The sequence below is a fragment of the Macrobrachium rosenbergii genome, chromosome 54, assembly GCF_040412425.1.
Source record: "Macrobrachium rosenbergii isolate ZJJX-2024 chromosome 54, ASM4041242v1, whole genome shotgun sequence".
Taxonomy (NCBI): domain Eukaryota; kingdom Metazoa; phylum Arthropoda; class Malacostraca; order Decapoda; family Palaemonidae; genus Macrobrachium; species Macrobrachium rosenbergii.
The window spans coordinates 28,217,153-28,237,397 of NC_089794.1; the positions used below are offsets into that span (position 1 = coordinate 28,217,153).

Sequence of the window (20,245 nt, forward strand, 5' to 3'; positions counted from 1 at the left end):
GAAACTTGCACAAATTTTCCAGCACCCAATGTAGTACAACTTATTTACTCCTGACTAACCGGATATCGGCAGTCTAGTAACAAATCACAACTTTATCGGAGAAAAGTTTCATCCTAAAAGCTTCACAGTGCTGAAGGAACAGTTTTATCCCAAGGACTTCCCAATATGGGAACACATCAAACTATAGTCTATAATGAACTGAAATGCTAATGGCCCAAGAGTTGAAGGTATGGCTTATGTTGCTACTAAAACATTCCAAAAGATGTCAGTACATTCTGCATTTTCGCATCATTGACTAACACAGGTAAGATAAACAGCTGCTCTGTTGTAATGTAGCCTCTTGAATTGCTGATCATCCAAGGTGAATTTGATATCATTGATATAATTAAGTTGGCTTTGCTGAAACAGTGGCAGAAGTTCCCAAGCAAGATACAAGTGCATTCTTTAAGCTTAGCTTTTCCGTACTTTGATGCATAAGTCTTCAGTAATGCTTGGAGGGAATCTCAAAATTAAATTCTTTCCAACTTAGGTAAATTGGTTAGTGTAATATATCTTGTCTATTATTATTGCAAGGTATATGGGGCTGTTAGTCTGTCATCCTGCCTCTTTGTAAGTAGATCCCAGCATAGCATTGTCCTTTCACTAGCAACAACCCTTTTGTATTTTCTTTTAGCAGTATTTACAGGTGGTACCCGAGTCTATTGTCACATTTAGCTCTTCCTGTCCACGCACTTGTATCTTGTCCTATTGTTGTCTCTTGGATTCTCTTGTAGGCAGTTGAATTTACGCAACACTGGATCTAATTGGAATGTTTTAGTAGCAAAACATAAGCCATATCTTCAACTTCTTGGGCCATTGACACCACAGGCTAAATTTTGCATTTCAGTTCAACATAGACCGTAGTTGGTATCTTCCCATGCTATGAAGTGTTTGGGATAAAACTGTTCCTTCAGCACTGAAGCTTTTAGGATGAAACTTTTCTCTGATAAAGTTGTGATTTGTTGCTAGATAGATTGCTGATATCCAGGTTAGTCAGGAGTAAACATATTGTCGTCCTTTGAGTGTTGAAAAATTTGTGCAAGTTTCTCCTTGAAAAATCAAGACAGCTATTGCAAAGGTTCCAAGCATGACTTAATAGCCCCTACATAATTGTGTGGCTGAATTCCTTTGGTGGTACTAAATGACATGCTTATTGCGATTTATACCCTGTAGGAGGATAGTGCTGTCAGTCCACCTCACGTAGGTATTACTTAAGGCTCTTTGCAGTGTCCCTTCGACCCCTAGCTGCAACCATTTCATTCATCTTACTGTACCTCTGTGTGTATTCTTTCTTCCATCTTCCTGACAGTTGTTTCGTAGCGTAGCTGCGAGGTTTTCCTCCTGTCACACCTTTCAAACCTTGTTACTCTCAATTTCCCTTTCAGCTCTGAATGACATCATAGGTCTATATTCTATTCTGCTGTGATCTATAGACTAGCTTATATTCTTTTTACTAGCAGAAGTGGACAGGAGATAAGAGCAGGGTCTCCTGAAGAGATTCTTGAATCTTTGCAGGATCTTCACCTTAAGCCTACTACAACATAAAAAGTCTGATTTCATAGCACAAAAACAATGAGTATTTTTTATTTATAAAATCATATATATTATGCAAATGTACAAAGTTCAGAGACAAATAAATTAGTTGGGTTATTGCAATATAGTACATAGCATATACAGTAAAATAAAACTTTTTAGATGAAATGAAACAACAACATTTTAAAATAAAGGCAGCCAACCAACTTCCCGCAACCAATAAATACTGCTGCTTTTTCAGTTAACATAAAAAGTGTAACTAAATATATAAAATAGCATAACGAAGTAAACTTTGAAAGAAATAACATTTTTCACATTATGTACACTCGCAGAACCATAAATTCTGGGACTTGCTTAACATGTTAAGAGCAAGGTGCTCTTAACTCCATCAAAATTACCATTCTAGTTTGCACATAACACAACCAATAAAAATAATGTTTACAAAGCACTAAGCCCAACACAATCACAGAACTTTAGACACCATAGGTAAAAGGAAAAATGCTAGAAAAATCGTAGCCCTCATTATGGCCTGAATATAACAGAATATAAATCAAAGGCTTACAAGAAAAACTTTTCTAACTAACCAGAGAGGGAATTCACCTTGACTTTGTTATCTGAACCATGACTGGACTAGGTAACAAGTAGGATCGTTTTCATGTGTGATTCTTTCAGCGCATTGTTTCCATAAAGAGGTAGCACCTATCCTAATATAGTTAGCTGGAACCTTGTTAAGAAAGCAGTTTGCATGCATTTTGTAAATATTTCTGCCTTCTAGTTTGGCCATCTTTCCTTCACAAGTGAGATGTAGTAATTATAGCACACTTGAGGCCTAATTTTCTGTGGTTACTGGTATGACTTGAAAGCCATAAACCATGTGGAGCTTGCATTCATTATTATCATTATGTGTTGGATTACCAGACCACTTCTACTTAGCTCTATCCTTCAGGCTCTACAAAGGTTCTGAGTGAGGTTTTGAATACAGGAGAAATACCACATGTAAATTACTTTCCTATACTATACAACCAAAAATTTGCAGACATCGCTAAACAACTACAAAACCACAGAGCAAAAATTCTTAACTCCTACACAACTAATCAATAAGTCACATGAACACAAAAATTTACTGAAAGGATAATCCCTTTCTTACATTTCCCCTACTTCCAGGGGTCTAGACGACCATATCTGCTAATAATCAAACACTTCCTATTCACTTAATTAAAAAAAAAGAGTAAATCTGCTAAGACAGAATGAACAAGGAATATGAAGGAGATATCCTGGAAGGCAATGTATTTCTTCAAGACCACTTTTGATACCTACTTTGTGAGGTGAAGAGAAATGCTTATATGACTAAAAAAAAAAAACTGTGAAAAGCTCATTTCAAGTACATACAAGTACAAAGTTTAAAGATGAATGACTGACAAACTCCCAACCCTAAGGAAATAAAGGGGTTAAGTGTAAGAGAACTAACTTGAGGACATCATTATTCTAAATTTTAAATTAATATTAGATTATTGCTATTTACTGCTTATTATTCTTGTAGTATTAGGCATAACGTGACCATGATGTTAAGACATACTATTGTACATTTGGCACAAACTAACTGGCTGCTAGGATACAAGAGGTAGTATTTGAAGCATTTTGGAATGGCTTAGGATTTAGTCTGCTTTGGTTTCAGCGAGTGGTGATAGCTTAATTATGAGTGCCAGTGGTTACTGTGGGTTAACGTTTATTCGGAAATGTCATAATACAGCAGGTTTTGAGGAAAATCTGGCTGAAAATTGGTTCGGTGAAGAATACTTGTATACTGCAAGAAAGTAACAATAGTATAGAAGCACTTACTCCAAAATAGAAAAAAGAAATCAGATACATAACAACACCTTCAAGTGAAAGTTCCACGAACATATTCTTTTAAGATGAAATCCATTAAGTAAATTCATTATCTCTAAACCCAAAAGATCATATATAGATAAATGAAACCCTGGAATAGAGCATGTTCTAAACTTGGTAAAATCTTCCACAGCATTCATACTGAAGAAATCCCGAGTCTAAAAAAAAGATACCGTGAGACTTCAGCAAAGCTTTGATGGTCTTTGGGAATGCGACTTCAGCAAAGCTTTGATGGTCTTTGGGAAACATTTACTAGGAGGGTGAGCACCTACACAGGTATTTGGATAATGCTGACAGAATTTGGCATTTCATCAAAAGACCAACAGTGACAGCATATCACAATAGCTGTGCTTTTGAAACCTTGGGGGGGAATAATGAAGTTGTACTAGCCAATAATGAAAACAGGAAGACAGAAATCCCTTATATGAGCTGAATAAAGCATATGGGTATAATCACCCCTCAACCTTATTTAAGGATTACAGCCATTAAAGCAAAGCTCTTATTATACAGTATCAGATATGAGATAGCACTTTAAAGAAAGGGAGAGAGAAACATGTACAGAGGCAGAGGCTCATTCCATGCAAGGTTAGCAAGACGCATTAAGATAGGAATAAGAAGTTTAAGCCTAGAAAGGAAAGTTCTACTGATCTGAGAACAAGAGAATGATTTTCAATACTGTATTTCAAACATTTGTATTCAGCTTTGTATAAAAATTATAGCTATGGAAAATGATTATTAAGTGCTACTAACGAACCCAGACAAACTAAGTACCATTTACCAAAGGCACTTGAATAAATTCAATACAATGTTATGGTATGGTCACTTCGACACATTGCTTGTTCATGAAGACTTCATGGCTGAGTTTATGTTTTTGCCAAGGGATCTTTAAGGCAATAGAATATATGCTATCAAATGTCCACTGCATGGCTTTCACTTTTTAAAGTCTCCTTTCATATCTACAGAACAACCTGTTATAACACTGCCTTCTCTTTTTGTAGTAGAAAAACTTCACTGGCCTGTACAGTAGAAGCTAAAAGATTAACCTTGATCAATGGCTAGTGCATTAGTGACCTGTTCTATCCAAACAACTGTCAATCCACCTCTCCACCACAGAAACTTTTCAATCTTTGCTATCCTTTTAAATCCAAGAAAATGCACCTGTGGACTTCTTTTGTGCTGGTATCTAGTTAAGCGGCTGATGTGAAAGGTTTTAAGCCATAATACAACATCAAATCCTGTCAGCTCATCAGTACAAAATTTTATGCCTGACCTTCAAAGCAACCGTTGTTCTACGATATTAAGTACTCACCAACATGTCTGAGTCTTGGATAGACATACAGTAGATTAAAAACCATCTCCTTTACTAATTGCCATTCTTTTTAAACACTACTGCAGCAATACTGTTCTCTCCCATCACAGAAAATAAGTCGGATACTTACTCTTCAGCATGTTAATTTGAAAAACTCCTCCTTTTTATTAGAATATTCCCTTAATCTGATAATGCCATACCTGTAAAACAAAATTGAAATTTAATAAAATAACTGCATTTGCACAAAACACTTAGGGTTATACCCTTACCTTCCAAACTTTGCCAGAAAAAAAAGATGGTTTATCACTATTTTATCAGGCAATTACACTATTTACAAGAAGAGTGTCTATTGAACAGTTTGTTGGTCTTGCTAGCACATGACCACACACCTTGGAATGTCTGGTTGAAATCGGTCACTGCCTACTCTGGAATACAGGAAAACTTCAGCCATAATTTTTTACCCATTACATTACATACTCTTTGTCCCTTTTAGGTGGTATCTGGGTAACCCCATATTGTAATGCCCCGTAGGGGGTAGTGCCATCAGTGCACCTTACAGGGTGCACGTAGGCATTACTAAAGGTTCTTTGCAGTGTCCCTTCGGCTCCTAGATGCAACCCCTTTCACTCCTTTTACTGTACTTCCATTCATATTATCTTTCTTCCATCTTGCTATCCACCCTCTCCTAACAATTGTTTCGTAGTGCAACTGCGAGGTTTTCTCCTTGTTACACCTTTTAAACCTACCTACTCTCAGCTTCCCTTCCAGCGCTGAAGGCCTCGTACGTCCCAGTGCCCGGCCTTTGGCCTAAACTCTTTATTCCTATTCCATATTGTAATGCACATCCACTTTGCATTTTGATGTGGCACAAGCATTTTTATTATGTAAGGCCATCCTTTGTGATCAAAAAGATTTCATTGTCAAGTTTGACTATACAGGCAGTCCCCGGTTTACGACGAGTCCGGCTTACGACGCTTTTCAAATATATTCCTCAGAAATTATTTCCTGGTTTACGACGCATTTTCCAGGGTTACGACGCGTCGTACGCCGATCCGACAGAAGAAATATGGCTCCAAAACGGCAGAATAATCATATTCTGAAGGTTTTTTTGATGAAAAACTCAATAAAAATGCAGTTTACATCGTTTTCAATGCACCCAAAGCATTAAAAGTAAGGTTTTCTTATGATTTTTGATGATTTTTCAGTTTACGACGATTTTCGGTTTACGACGCGGCATAAAAACGGAACCCCCGTCGTAAACCGGGGACTGCCTGTAGTTTTTATTGTCAGTCTTAATTATAATATCATTATCAATCTTGACTACATATTTTATAAAAGACTACTTTAGTAGTCAGGCTAGTACACTCAAGACCTTTTGGCAGTCATGCTAGTACACTTAGGACCTAACTTGGACCTTACGCTTCCTTTGTCTTTTCTTATTTACTAAATATCCACACTAGTTTTCGGGGGACATAATTAGATAATTATATTCTCTCTCAAATGAAGAATGAGCATTTATGGATCAAATGAAGAGTGAGCATTTATGGATCAAATGAAGAATGAGCATTTATGGATCAAATGAAGAATGAGCATTTATGGAACCAAGCAGTATCTCAAGATAGAGGCAAATTCGTTTATGAACACAAAATACAAATTCCATGTCATTAAGGGTAGGTATGATATTAGCACTTTTTGAGGGAAATATATTTCTCTCGTTTTGATTTCCTGACTGAAAACATGTGGATCATGCATTACCCCACTAATTTTCCAAACAAGTCCAGAACAGTATACTGTAATGTTTCAGTTTGCGTATTCAAAGACAAGACAATTTCAAAATATGAATCCACTTCTCCATGGATTATATTTCAAATCAAGATTTCAAAATATGAATCCACTTCTCCATGGATTGTACCTCAAATCAAGATAAATTTACTGGAATATTAGCATCAAATTCTTGTGTGAAATTTACAGCAACCAAACACTCCTTTAAATGATGTAAAAAAAAAAAAAAAAAGAAATTACTGTACCTTTAAAAATTGTTATCAGGAGCTGAATGCTGTATGGCAACCACACATTTCATGCATGCAGTCTAAAACAATCATAAATTAAGTGACTTAAAAAAAGATTTCTAACTTTAAAAATGGCTGTCAATTAAGGAAATGAATGGCGGATGGTAGCCACACATTTCCCACAGAGAGAAATCTTAAATATTTATCAGCTTCCTTATCCTTTCAACTGCCTAAGTTTACTAAACTGAGTCAATTTGGTCTTATAAAAAGAAGAGAAATGAGAAAAAATTAAATGTAACTTACCCTAGAAAATCAAAGTCTATGGATGAATGGTAGGCCTGCAGTAAAGCCCATATTCCCCAAAAGACATGTGAAGCCAGAGAAAATTTATTGACCCAGGCATACCAAGTTTCAAGTTCTTGAGCTTCTACCATAGAGCTGGGAATTCCTTTGTAGTGAGATAAATAACAACGTAACCAAGACTTCTGAAAGTCTTTGCTGGGGTACCTGCTATAGTCCACTTCTTCAACACCTGTGAACATAAGATACATATATAGTATATATATATATATATATATATATATATATACAGAATGAAGTACGAAATTTAGGCCAAAGGCAAGGCGCTGGGACCTATGAGGTCATTCAGCGCTGAAAGTGGAACTGAGAATAAAATGGTTTTAAAGGTCTATAAAACAATTGTCAGGAGTGGTCATAAAGTAAGATACAAGAAACAGAATTTGAATGGAGGTACAGTAAAAGGAACGAAAGGGATTGCAACTAGGGACCAAAGGGATGCTGCAAAGAACCTTAAGTAATGCCTACAGTGCACCATGTGAGGTGCACTGCAGCACAGTTATTACCAATAATTACAACACTTTTAAAGAACTCTGGTTTCTTCAAAGTTTACAGAAAAAGAAACAATAATACATAAAACATTTTATCTCTCGTCCACAGGAAAATAATAATATGGCTTGTATAGTTATAAAAAAAAAGTTAAAACAAACAACTAACCTACCTGCAAATTCATTAAAATGATTGGCTATATCATAGGGCTGATAATTGCACGCTCCATATTCGTAATCAATGAAGCTTGCTTTTTGTGATGAAGAATCCCAAATGACATTGCCAAGTAAAATATCATTGTGCGAGAAAACCACTGGACACTGCAAACAAGTAAGATGGGACTCCAACTCTTTCATTTCTTGAGCCAGCTTGTCTTTGGTATATCCACTTTCTTCAATCCTGAAAAGACAAATAAAAAGAGAAATAAAAAAATTCAAGCACACAGTCTCCAAATATTAAAGCATCACAGTCCTGATGGAGCACATTTTGGCACTAACAAGAAGCACTGAAAACTTGTTTCTGAGGCGTCATATTTTGAATAACTAAATGCAATACATGCAGTTCCTCCCTCCCCACTCTAATGTCTAAAACAACTTACAGTACAACTGAAGAACAAGAATTTAAATTGATAGTAAGTAATAGTCAGAAATAACAGCAGGAGAGGCTGAGAGTGAATTATAAGCCTGCTCCCTCCACTGGACCACTTGAGAGCCTGAGCAATCAAACCATGGATTATCAGAGGAAAAAAATTTAAAGGGGGTTTGTCACACTGTACTCCAATACTTGTAGTGAGAATGATCAGAAGACCCGAGAAAATATATTTTGTTTTAATAACGTAGTTGGTAAGGTTTAAAGTAAAGTTAATATCAAGACAATGGGATGCAGGATCATGAAAATCAGGGACATAAGTATTGCACGCCTTAGATGCAACATTAACATTTCCTGAGAATGATAGTGAAATTACACTGTTATTCATTTACCAACACCAACACATTTTATATCCTTACACACTAACAATTATCACTTTAAAGCCATGCAAGTTACCATTATTATGTGCTTTGGTTTTGATGCAGAAAGGTATTTGCAAATCACACTCAATTGTATGTGCATATAAGCACTCTGCTTTGGATGCAAGTCTTCCTTTACAGAAAGTCTGGGTAGAAAATGGGAGGAACCCATTTCGCATGCAACCCTAAGCTGAATTGAAAAACATTAGGGATAATGTAGTGAAAACACAGGAGGAAAGTAACTGCCATAAAATCATTTTCATAACCAGTTATACTGAGTAACTTACATTTTCTGCTTAACTTGGTCTTCAAAGTTGCTGGGAAGAAGATCAAAAAACTGTTTCATTTTAGAAAATAGCACTGGATTCTCCCTGTCTCCCTCCTGTCAAAAAATAAATTGTACTAAAATTTCTGGTAATCCAGAAGGGGCAAACATCTCCAAAACATTTTGAATATGATAAAATTAACACCCTTCCTTACAAAAAATATATTACATGTTTCTTCAGGTCATTAATGAAAGTCATGGTGGTCTACAAACAAATCTCTATTAAAACTGCTTTAAATAGTATAAAAAACTCATCCAGGTGAATCAATCTTCATAACAAATGTCTGATCCAGCCTCTTGAGTCATCCATCATGAACAAGCATTGATGAATAAAGAAAATATAACATGATATTACAACAGCAATGCTCATTAACAGAGAAAGCAACCAAAGGAATGAAGTGAATGAAATATTTGAAAAAAAAAATACTTTCCTTGCTTCATAGATACAAGTATCTTAGTTTTTCTTATACCTACATGTCTGGTTTGGGCATATAAACCAAGTGCAGAATAATTTCTTCAACTACCAAGAAGTGGGTTCCTCTTTTATTTTCTCATTTTTCAATGCCTCCACAAACTAGAGGTGTGTATCAAATGGAGGGGCAGGGAGGAACAAACCCCCATTAAAATGAGGATTTTATCCAAAACAAAAGAAAAACACAGCATCTCCATTTGAATATAAGCAGGTCAACAGAATTGAGCAAGAGTGAGAGATATTACTGATACATTACTAAAAAAAATATTTAACTGTGATGGAAATAGGACCAAAAGCTGAAAGCTGAGAGCAAGACTTAATGAGAACAGTGCACAGGGGACAGCTAAACCATAGCATGTGATGGTCAGCACACACCACTCAAGGATAATTAAGCACAGTGGAGCAGAAGAAAGGCAGAAAAGAAAAGTGGGCCAGAGTGATATGCCCTGGTTGACACCTAGAATACGGTTGCAAATGAAAGGATGACAAATGAAAAATAAGTTAATGGTACTGAACTGCCACTAAAATTGCAAATATGGCATAGGGGGTACTTGGTGAACTCTCATATTTTGCTTTAAATCCCTCAAGAGTAAGTAAAATAACCATAGTACATCTGTGGTGACAATGTGTGTAAAAAAAAAAATAAAAAGCAAGCATGTTAAATTAATAGACTGTGATATAAAGGCCTGGTCAAAAATCATATGGAACACAGCAAGGCCATATAAATTAAGTATTTAGTTTACTTGAATAAAAAGCTTCTAAAAAAAATAGGAAATTTTAACCTTCACTTGCTTCAAAAATACTTGACTACTCCCCACAGCCTTCATACAATCTTAATAATAACACAATGGAGGGTAAAATTTAAACCAAACTAGCTTTATGGCCAAAAGAAGGGTACAGAGGCATATAAGAGGAAACCCACTTATAAATACAAATAGGTATGCGGCCAAAGAGTTGAGAAACAAATTACCTGAGCAATCAAACATGATTCTGAGGGGTACAGCTCACACCATTCATTTGGATCTGTGATCGACTAGTTGTGGAAATACTCTCCGAATCAATCTGCTTTCACATACAAGGGATGACTGGCCTTATGCCTTTAAAATACATCCACATATAAGGGATGACTGGCCTTATGCCTTTAAAATACATCCAAGTATTAGCATACGTAAAATGAGTCTGAATCTGTGTAAGGGCATAGAAGCATAAATTTTGCAAAGCCTCCTGATTCAAACCTTCTCTAGGTAGCTGGAGGAATGATTTTTTATTACAATATACAGTGTACTTTTTACTTCTGTTCAAGTACTTGTTAATATGAATGTTTCATCTACAAGTATACAATGAAAAAAATACTAGGTACCTCAATTTTGTGTAGCTTAGCCAGCTCCTTAGCAACTGCCTGCCAAATTGGCTCTTCTACGATCGTAACAGGAGTTGTAGTTACTCCTTTCGTAAAGCCGTAACTTAATCCATTGGTAAAAGTTGCGTACAAAGGTGGTCCACATCCAGCCTTGTTTAGAATCTGGAAAAACCAAACATCATATGAGGAAAGAAAAAGTATTTTAATGTAATTCAAATCCTCCTCCGAATGCAAAATACAGTACTGTAACAGAATGACATTGCACAGAACTTTTTCTTTTCAAGTTCTATTTTCAAAAAAGGCTACAAATGTAAGTAAAAATCTAAATCTTAAAATATGATTTTTTGAATTTTTTTATTATTAAGTTTAACCAGACCGCTGAATTAAAATATGATATTAACATAAGTAACATACATATGATTTAACTATAAATAGGATTTAACTTCAGTTACCTGAAACAGGCTACTTAATAAATGGAACTGATGTGATAAGTGTCAGCAGGTGTGTTAGAGGTAATGGTCAAGGAATGTTAAACTTTTTAAACTATTAAGATAATCACAGGTAATGACGAATTTGCTTAAACGAATTATCAAAAGCAAGCACTGACCACTTATCTCGAAAGTCAGGCTGGATGAAATACAGAATAATATGTATCTTTACATAATAAAACTTTTTTTTTTTTCTCTACTTCACAAACAGTTGACTGTAATCTGTCATGCAAATACATACCTGGACATTCTTTTTCTCTACATTTCTATCAATGAAGAGCTCTGTCTTATTGCCATATACCCTGACTAGGATCTGATCATTTCGGTCCTCATGCCAAACTCCAATGAGCTGATTCGTAATTCCATCAGTGTATACCTTGAATAAAATAAAATATTAGTATTTGAATGAAGTACATTAGGACAGTATAGAGTATAGTCATAATGCAATTTCAAAGACAAATTTTCTTTAGAAGTTTGTTTTGGATGAATTAACTAATAACTTAAACATGTAGTGCTTAAGTTATGCAAGTATTCTACTCCATTAAACCCACTGCTTAATAGCATCAATAATCATTTGACAGGTTTGGCACGAGGGTCTGGATGAATTTTCCGACTATAACCAAGCAAGGTGATCCAGTGCAAGGGAGGCACTCACTTTCTCTAACTAACTTTGTCTGCCTCTTGTTATTCTTGCAGGTTCTCTTATTCTCAAACCTAAATTTGGCATCCAAGTGACACAACAAGCTTACCCTGAGCAAATGAAAAAAAACAACCACCACCCACACACTTTATGGTATACTGTATAATTATTCCTGCTAAGGTTAGGAAAAAATATCTAAAAATAACTTATCTAGTATAGTAATACCAAATAAAATTCATTGGCCATGTAAGTTTAAGTAACAAGAACATTTTATGATGGCTAAACGCTAATTAAGATAAAATACTCACACACCTTTCAGCAAGAACATTTTACGATGGCTAAACGCTAATTAAGACAAAATACTCACACACCTTGCACCTCTAACATGTTGCATTAAGCACTGAGTGCTGCCATTATCGTATCTGTGCACTCAAAGACTAAAAAAAAAAAAAAATCAATTCACAGGCTTGATCCAGAGGTGACCATGTGAAGTAATGAAAGGAAGAGAAAGAGCATATCTGATCAGCACCATAACATATACTGTACTAGTTAGGGGATATGCTCTTGAAAAAGTGACAGTTTTGTTTCTTGTTGACTGACTCAGTTATTAGCTTAATGTGATATTTCAGGCAAAAGTAAATTAAAAGGTTTGTATATTGTACAGACATGGTATTTATCCATTTACAAAAAATAATAATCACTTTAAATTGTAGCTCATTTTCTTTCCAATTCGGCCGGATATTTCGAACTATTTGTCTTGCTCCACTCTGAAGCCCATTGATGCTAGACCCATCGATGACAAGGTCAAGAGTTGCCACCATCCTGCAGGACTGCAATAAAAACATTAAACGACACAATCATAAATAATTCATATATAAATGCCAAATTACTTATCAGTCATGGACAAGGATCTTTATCATAAACATTGAAGAATACACTAAAATTAAAGGCCATTAGCAATGCAGCACAATTTGTTTATATTTTTAATTTAAAGTTCAAAAAGATCATTTTTGGCACCATGCACAGTATAAGAATATACACAGAGTACCAACAAAGATAAAAAGGATATGTTAGTACTGATACAAACAACAGCCCAGGATTGCAAGCTCTAAGCTCTAGCATTTACTACTACATGTACTGCAATAGTTAGCTTATGCCCTATGCTGCAAGCTCTACCATGAACCAGCCCTTTGTTGGCCGAACCGGTTGAGCTTCAGACTGTCACCGCTGGGCCGGAGTTCAATTCTGATGAAGAGTTAGAGGAATTTATTTCTGGTGATAGAAATTCATTTCTCGCTATAATGTGGTTCGGATTCCACAATAAGCTGTAGGTCCCGTTGCTAAGTAACCAATTGGTTCTTAGCCACGTAAAATAAAACTAATCCTTCGGGCCAGCCCTAGGAGAGCTGTTAATCAGCTCAGTGGTCTGGTAAAACTAAGGTATACTTAACTTTTTCTACCATGAACCATCTGCCTTGGCATTAATTTTATTCCCTCAGTATGTTACAAACTGTCACAGGCCAACAGTCAACACTGCCTGAATAGTATATGAGTGCATTACTTTGTGCCATAATACATTTTTTCTTTGCACTCAGTTAATTTCTTGGGAAAAGAAAGCACTGTAAGTGTGGGGGTTACAAGAATTTAATGTCAAATAATATTATACACAAATTCAATGAAGGAGCTGTTTAGGATATTGGATGATGGTTTAAAATGCACAAGAATAATGGAAATATAACAGTTTTTCCAGATTTTGAAGTTTAAATACCAGGATTATAACTGTTCTCGGATTATAAGTTTAAATATACCATCTTCCTCATCTTGTATCATTGAAATGTAATCACAGACATAAAATGTTATTGGTCTTTGTGCCTTGTGTATGTTCCACTTTGGTTAGGGTTACATTTCAAGAAATTGTAATATTTTCACCCAGTAGCCATCATTGAGTTGCTAACATCAAAATTTCAAAATCAGATCCCAGACTGTAAACCACATTATTTCAGATATAAAGCAAAGAAAATTTAGTTTGATTCTGATCACATTTCAGATTTATATTATTTATGAACAAGTGTGCATGTTAAATTCCACATCCTAAGATATTGCTAGTATCCTGATCTTCCCCAGTACAAGTAACCAGCTTTCCTTCATACAGTCCTTACTGCGATCAAACTCATTTTTTCTTACATGTACCAAATATTGATCATAAAAGGGGTTTGCATTATTGAATTTGTGCAGACTTGGGCAATCAACTCTCATTTCTCTTTTCTGACCTATGCTCTACTTTCTGCACATCTATTATTTTCCAGTTTGATGTATTTCGGCAATGTCACATAACACTTCCCTCGCTACTCTTGGAGAGAAATTTTATAGGCAAAATTGCAAATTGAATTGAATTGAATATCGAGTTTGGGCCCAACGCCACACACTAGGACCTATGAGGTCATTCAGCGTTGGAAAGGAAAGTGACAGCAGTAGGTCTGAAAGGTGTAGCAGGAGGAAAACATCGCAGTTACACTAAGAAATATTTGTTAGGATACGGTGGATAGCAAGATGGAAGAAAGAGATTATGAGTGGAGGTACAATAAAAGGAATGAAAGGGGTTGCAACTAGGGGCCAAAGGAACACTACAAAGAACCTTGAGTAATGCCTACAGTACACCACACGAGGTGCGCTGATAGCACTACCCCCTACGGGGAACAACTGCATATCAGGGGACCAATGATGTTGCCTAACCTAAGTGCTAATATTACATAACCTAAGCACTGATATTACCTACCTAACCTAATCTAACCAGCTGGAACTTTCTTTACCCTCTTAGATCCTATCACTATACAAGTTGCACACATGGTGCTTTAGGTTAAGGTTAGATTAAGAAAGGTTAAGGTTAGGTTAAGTTAGGATGTATCCCTGTTTGAATATGTATTTGATATGCTGACTACTAAATTAGCTCATAGTTTAGCCTGTTAGCTTTAATTTCTCCGTAACTATTAAAATGATACAATTTAAAATCACCAAATTGGACAAGCTACGGTAGGTTAAGGTGGCTCTAAGGTGGGCCAAGTCTCTCCTACCAGCCTAAGCCTACAACTGCAATTTAGTCTCTAACCACGTAATATTATACACCTATAAAACCAAAGTAACACTTAAAAAGTAATTTTTACAAGTGTATGTAATTTATGTTCGGCTATACCTGATAACCAAAGCATTCACTTGCAGCCTTGTGAGTTGGAAGCCGAAAGAAAACATTATTTTGACAGATGTTCATTCGGAAGTAGTGTTGGCATTGTGATATTCTTACTTTTTACTCAATAAAAGTGGTTTGGTACATTTATTCACATTGCCACAAGGTACATACAATTACACAAGGCATTGCATTGACTTTAAAAGTTCTTTGGCTCATTAGTGAATATTGTAGCTGATGGTAAATGTGACAAAATTTCAAATAAAGTCATTATGGAGTATTCGAACACAAAACACGGGCTCCTCTTCTTGCCTGGGAGTGTTCGTATCGCTTACTGAGGAGGAGCTTTTACATAGGCAAGTCTCTACCAACATCATATACTCAACCATCGGCAAGGGGCATTATTTGTACCAAAATGATGTTCATCTGTTACAAAGTTAATGCACCAGGCAGGAAAATGTAAAACTGGTGAATTGTAGAACAGAAGCTGGATATATGTGGATGAAATAAAGAAAACGTAGAGGCAGCTGCTGTGTAAGCGATTGTAATGGCATGGAAATATTTTTAAACCATTACTTGTAGCACCAGTTCAAAGAATTGGTAAGAGTAAATAAAAGTTTTTCGTGAGTAACCTGGTTGTTTTACTTAATTACTGTTGCATTTAGTCCATTTAACTATTCCTTTAACGTCATGTTTCCATTTTTATTTTCTTCCTACAAATTCGATGACCTTCCTGAAATCTATGGGTGAAACATTTCCTCATGCCTACTTAAGAGTTAATCCACCTACGCAGCCATTGCTGCCTGTGAAGAAAAATCTGATGATTTCTGTCAAGCTTACCCATGGGAATAATTTACCATTAGTCCCATTCATCAAGGAGTCATTTAAATACCCAACACGACACCCTATTTCCTGTTACTGGGTCCCATGGAAAAGCTTACAAAGAGATAATATGCCTCCTGTCCCCATTCTACAGCTTCCTTGCATAATCTATCCCAAGAGATATAAAGTAAAAGAAGAAACTGACAGAGAAAGTGTTAGCTACCTTTAAAGGCAACATAGGAACCGCTGCACTGAACATCACATTTGTGGTGTTTGCAGCCTTCAACACCAAACTAGGTTTGCTGAAAAGTTTAAAAATGGAGAAACGACGCAAGAGTGCTCCAGCTGCTGGTTACCTCACTGAGCACGCTGCAGAGGACGTGGAACCAGACTTGACATGATTGCAAAGAACCAAGGATACACTCAAGTGCTAAAACCACCAGCAACCTCTGCTCTAAAGATGATACTGTCCAGATCACCACTGGCAGCCTCGCCTCGAAAATCAACGGAAACTGTGATGTAAACAGATTCCTGCCGGCCGGAAAAAACCCGAAGAACAAGGCCAACAGATGGCCAGTGCACCCATGGTGATGTCTCCATGTATACCATACCACTGCACCCTCTACACCCATACCTCCTGTCCCGTCCCCATCCCCAACCTCTTCTACCTTCCTCTCCCACAGTCAGCTGCCATTATGCTACGCACTGATCCAAAGGTAGAGTTTGATAAGTTCCTAGAACTGCAAATTACCGCGAAACAACTCAACCGGAGACTGCTTTAGCAAAGACTATCACACAACAAAGAATGCAGGAGAAATTCTTAGTAGACTGCGGAGAGGAATCGCTTAAAAAAGACACTTCCTCCTTTGACAAAGTCCTATATGTAACATTTTCAACTTTTCTTTAAACTTACTTGCCATCTTTAATAAACGGAATTGTTATTATTTTAAGTAACGACCGCTCGCGGTCTCAGACTGATTTTTTCCACTTTACTTTAAACCAAAACTTTCTAACTATCGCTGTAACTACTACTTAATCTTAGTGACAGAAACCTGATGGGGGTTCCTTAATTTTTCTTTCTTTCAAACTTATTTTAATTTTCATCCCTCTGTTTTCGATCTTCTAATTGTTCAGTGAACGAAACCACTGTACTATTCCGCTGCTTTCCTCTTGATCATAACTCTGAAACAGAAACGATTGTTTCCATAATACCCTTTTAGCAATGCTTAAATTTTAACGAACTAGCTCAAAGACAAACAACTTTTAAAGTTTTTTTTAGGACATTATAATGAAGTGGTTTCCAGCTTTATTTTTCATTCCTCTCTTTTGCCTCATTCACACATGAAGCACTTCTAAAAGAGTTAGCTAATAGAGACTGAATAAGTTTGCACAGTCAGTCCCATACATAAACAAGCATCACCGTACAAGCGTGTGATTGACGAATTGCCTGTTAGCTATCATTCAGTCATTTGCGCAACCTTTCAGTCATACCCACACACGATGGTTTAAGACTGCTCAATCACCCATTTTGTGCAGGCATGAATGATAGTCTACGGAGGCCTTTAGGTAATTGCTGAATGTTAAGGAAGTTTGCTTGACTTAGGTAATTGTTGAATGTTAAGGAAGTCTGGTCGAGGTCTTCGTTTAATGACGAAGCTTTCGCACTCTGGTGGTTCTAGTGAATAGTATTTGACGGTTGGTGTTCAAACAAGTGATTTCAAGTCCATTTCTTTGTGCGTTTAAGTTTTGGAAAATAACATCTGCGGAAGACTGTGGACACCAATAAATTTTGTGGATAAATTGTATCTGTAGATAAACTGTAGTTTAACTGTATCTATATACAAATTGCGTAAGAAGAATCTAATTGTAGGCGAAAGGCTGTAGATTAATCCCTGTAGAAAAATATATCTATAATTATATGTGACGCATGAAGAACTGGAAGACTGAGAAATAGAAAGTTTAAGTGTATACGTAGGCTACTGTAGCGGAATGGATGGAACTGTTCAGATGGACTGGTTATGTGGAAGGAATGGAGACTACATGCTAATGAAAAGTGTGTATATCGTTCAGAAGTGTCAGAAGGGAGAAGAGGAAGAAGACCTATATAGAAAGTACTGGATTGATGGCGCATGAGAGGCGTTAAATAAAAGAGAGAGAGACAAGGACTTGTGTTAACGAGACCGCTGCAGTGTGTATATGTGCGCACGCGCAAGCATGTAAAAGAAGAAAAAAAAGCGCTACACAGAAAATAAGGATATTCCTGATATAGACTAAACAGGGGGTACACAAGAAACGGAAGCTTGGCAACAGCGAAGTATCTGTGGAATATCAGTGCCCTTTGAGCGGACGGAGTCAGATCGATAACCGGGAAAAAAAAAATCTTATGCAGTGCGGTATGACTGAAGTAACTCGGTGTTTACTGTGGCTGAACACTTAGGTAAACATTTAAAATAAACGAAATGATACTGAAGTACTCTTCAATAGAGTGCAAATTGATTTAATTGTATTTCTTAAATAAAACGTTCCCAAGGACAAACTCTGCCTTGCAACGTCATCCAGCACGTACTTACGATAATGAAGATAATGAAATGCGACCGCACGTTACGAAGACCTTCTTCGATTCTAAACCAGTAAACCGTAATTTTGTAACAGTCAAATACGAGGTTTTAAAATAAACCAGCATTAGGCCTAGTACTATAACAGCCCTACCTTCAAAAAGTTAGCTGTTCAAAATATATCTCGCTGTAGAGTTGACGTAGAATAAGTTCCAAGGACTGAAGTCAACCTTGACAACCCACTCACTGCACTAAGACTGAAAACTAAAAACATAGCTTAGCTTATAGCAAGGGGTCGTGGCGACCATTTCCCGCAGTGGCGACGAGAATACACTAGCTGGCACCTCTGAAAGTATTCAAAGGCAACCCTTCCACACGTGACCGGAGTACTTACGAGTTCTGGGTACGCGAAATGAATGGATTTCGAATTCATCCCGGCGTCTTGGGGCACTGTACGGTAATAACCCCGACGCTATTGTCTTTTGTTTCGAAACTGGGTATGGGTATAAGCATTATTATTATAGCCCTCCATGGTGGCAAAACTCTGGTGAATTTAAAGAGAGCGAGGAAACAGTTGTCACAATGTTTTTGTGAATAAGTTATGATTTATGTTAAACCGGGTTTATGCCAGCCCGGAGCCTTATCCAAGATAGCATGTATGTGTGGCAAGGTGGTGTCGAAGGGAGTGAAAGACCTGGTGTAGGCCTCTGGACTTGAACCAGACAACCGAGTTGATGAGATATTATTGTATAGACGTAAAGGATACATCACTTGCATCTGACTGACAGTAATTTCCTATTAAAAGTCTATCAATTCATGTATTTTTTTAAAGTTTATTATTATTATTATTATTATTATTATTATTATTATTGTTATTATTATTATTATTATTATTATTATTATTATTATTATTATTATTATTATTATTATTATTATTGTTGTTGTTGTTGTTGTTGTTTCAGTAGCATTTATTAATCATATCCGTATTTTTAAGGTTCAGGCTGTCGATAAGCAATCTGAAGCCTCAGGAAAGGGGAAGATGATCTGAGGAGTTTTTGAAAACCTGCTTCCGACGCCGTACCGTCAGCCAGGTAAGTTTTGAGAATGGCTTTAGTTATAAATACAGATGACCTTATGCCAGCACGGGCTCTGCTCTTGGGCAGCCCGTACTGAGAGAGAGAGAGTGTGTGTGCGTGTGTGTGTTATAGATTTAGTTGCCCATATCCCACGGGCTCCAGGAAGAGAGAGCGAACGAATAGTCAGTCACCTACGTTAAGGGAAGAATACTACTGTTACCATAACTATTCCATTTTTCGTTATGATGGCTTTTTGTTGGTGTAATGATTGGTTGAAATAAATAGTATGCTGTTCCTAGGTACTTAGTTATGTTGGAAACATATATTTCATAAAGTTTTTGAAATAGAGAGGTTAACTGTTTACTTATGAAAATGTCTGTGGAAGTGATTGTTGAGGACGTAGAGAGGGGTGGGGGGTGAAGTGAAGGGGAAAGTAAGGGGTTGAAGAATAAAACATCGGGAGTTGACGGATAACGTGCGAGATATGGTGGTAATTTTGGGCACGGAAAAATGCCTTAAGTAATCTGTTAGAGGAATAAGTGGCTCATTTTACAAAGGTTAGCGCAAGATTTATATGTGAATGACATTACTTAGTGTACCAGGGCTGGTGTTTAGTAAGAGTTTGATTGGGAAAGTTTCAGCAGGTGACAGAAGTGGTAATAGGGGATGAACAGTGTCGGTTTATAGACTAGGACT

General features: G+C 36.6%; 1 protein-coding gene across 3 annotated transcripts; it reads right to left on the reverse strand.

The window, feature by feature from the left end:
- Nucleotides 1-1,607: 1,607 nt before the first annotated feature.
- On the reverse strand, nucleotides 1,608-18,867 carry eas (ethanolamine kinase 1). 3 transcript variants are annotated; one of them, XM_067097746.1, is made up of 8 exons: nucleotides 18,628-18,867; nucleotides 12,617-12,745; nucleotides 11,517-11,651; nucleotides 10,788-10,949; nucleotides 8,918-9,012; nucleotides 7,796-8,022; nucleotides 7,081-7,309; nucleotides 1,608-4,968 (listed from the first exon to the last, which is right to left on the reverse strand). In XM_067097746.1, the coding sequence occupies exons 2-8, from the start codon at nucleotides 12,734-12,736 to the stop codon at nucleotides 4,902-4,904; spliced, it is 1,035 nt and encodes a 344-aa protein (XP_066953847.1). In that variant the 5' UTR covers nucleotides 12,737-12,745; nucleotides 18,628-18,867; the 3' UTR covers nucleotides 1,608-4,901. The 3 variants fall into 3 exon arrangements, with proteins under 3 accessions (XP_066953847.1, XP_066953848.1, XP_066953846.1); XM_067097747.1 differs by lacking the exon at nucleotides 18,628-18,867 and adding an exon at nucleotides 16,670-16,778; XM_067097745.1 differs by lacking the exon at nucleotides 18,628-18,867 and adding an exon at nucleotides 15,106-15,241.
- Between the last annotated feature and the right edge of the window lie 1,378 nt (nucleotides 18,868-20,245).

Coding starts and splice junctions, on each gene's coding strand:
- eas (XM_067097745.1), bottom strand. CDS start 15,180: ATGAACATCTGTCAAAATAATGTTTTCTTTCGGCTTCCAACTCACAAG. Junction 11,652..12,616: donor AAAATGAGCTACAATTTAAA/GTGATTATTATT, acceptor ATTTTATTCAAG/GTATACACTGATGGAATTAC. Junction 4,969..7,080: donor ATAGACTTTGATTTTCTAGG/GTAAGTTACATT, acceptor TTTGTTTTACAG/GTATGGCATTATCAGATTAA.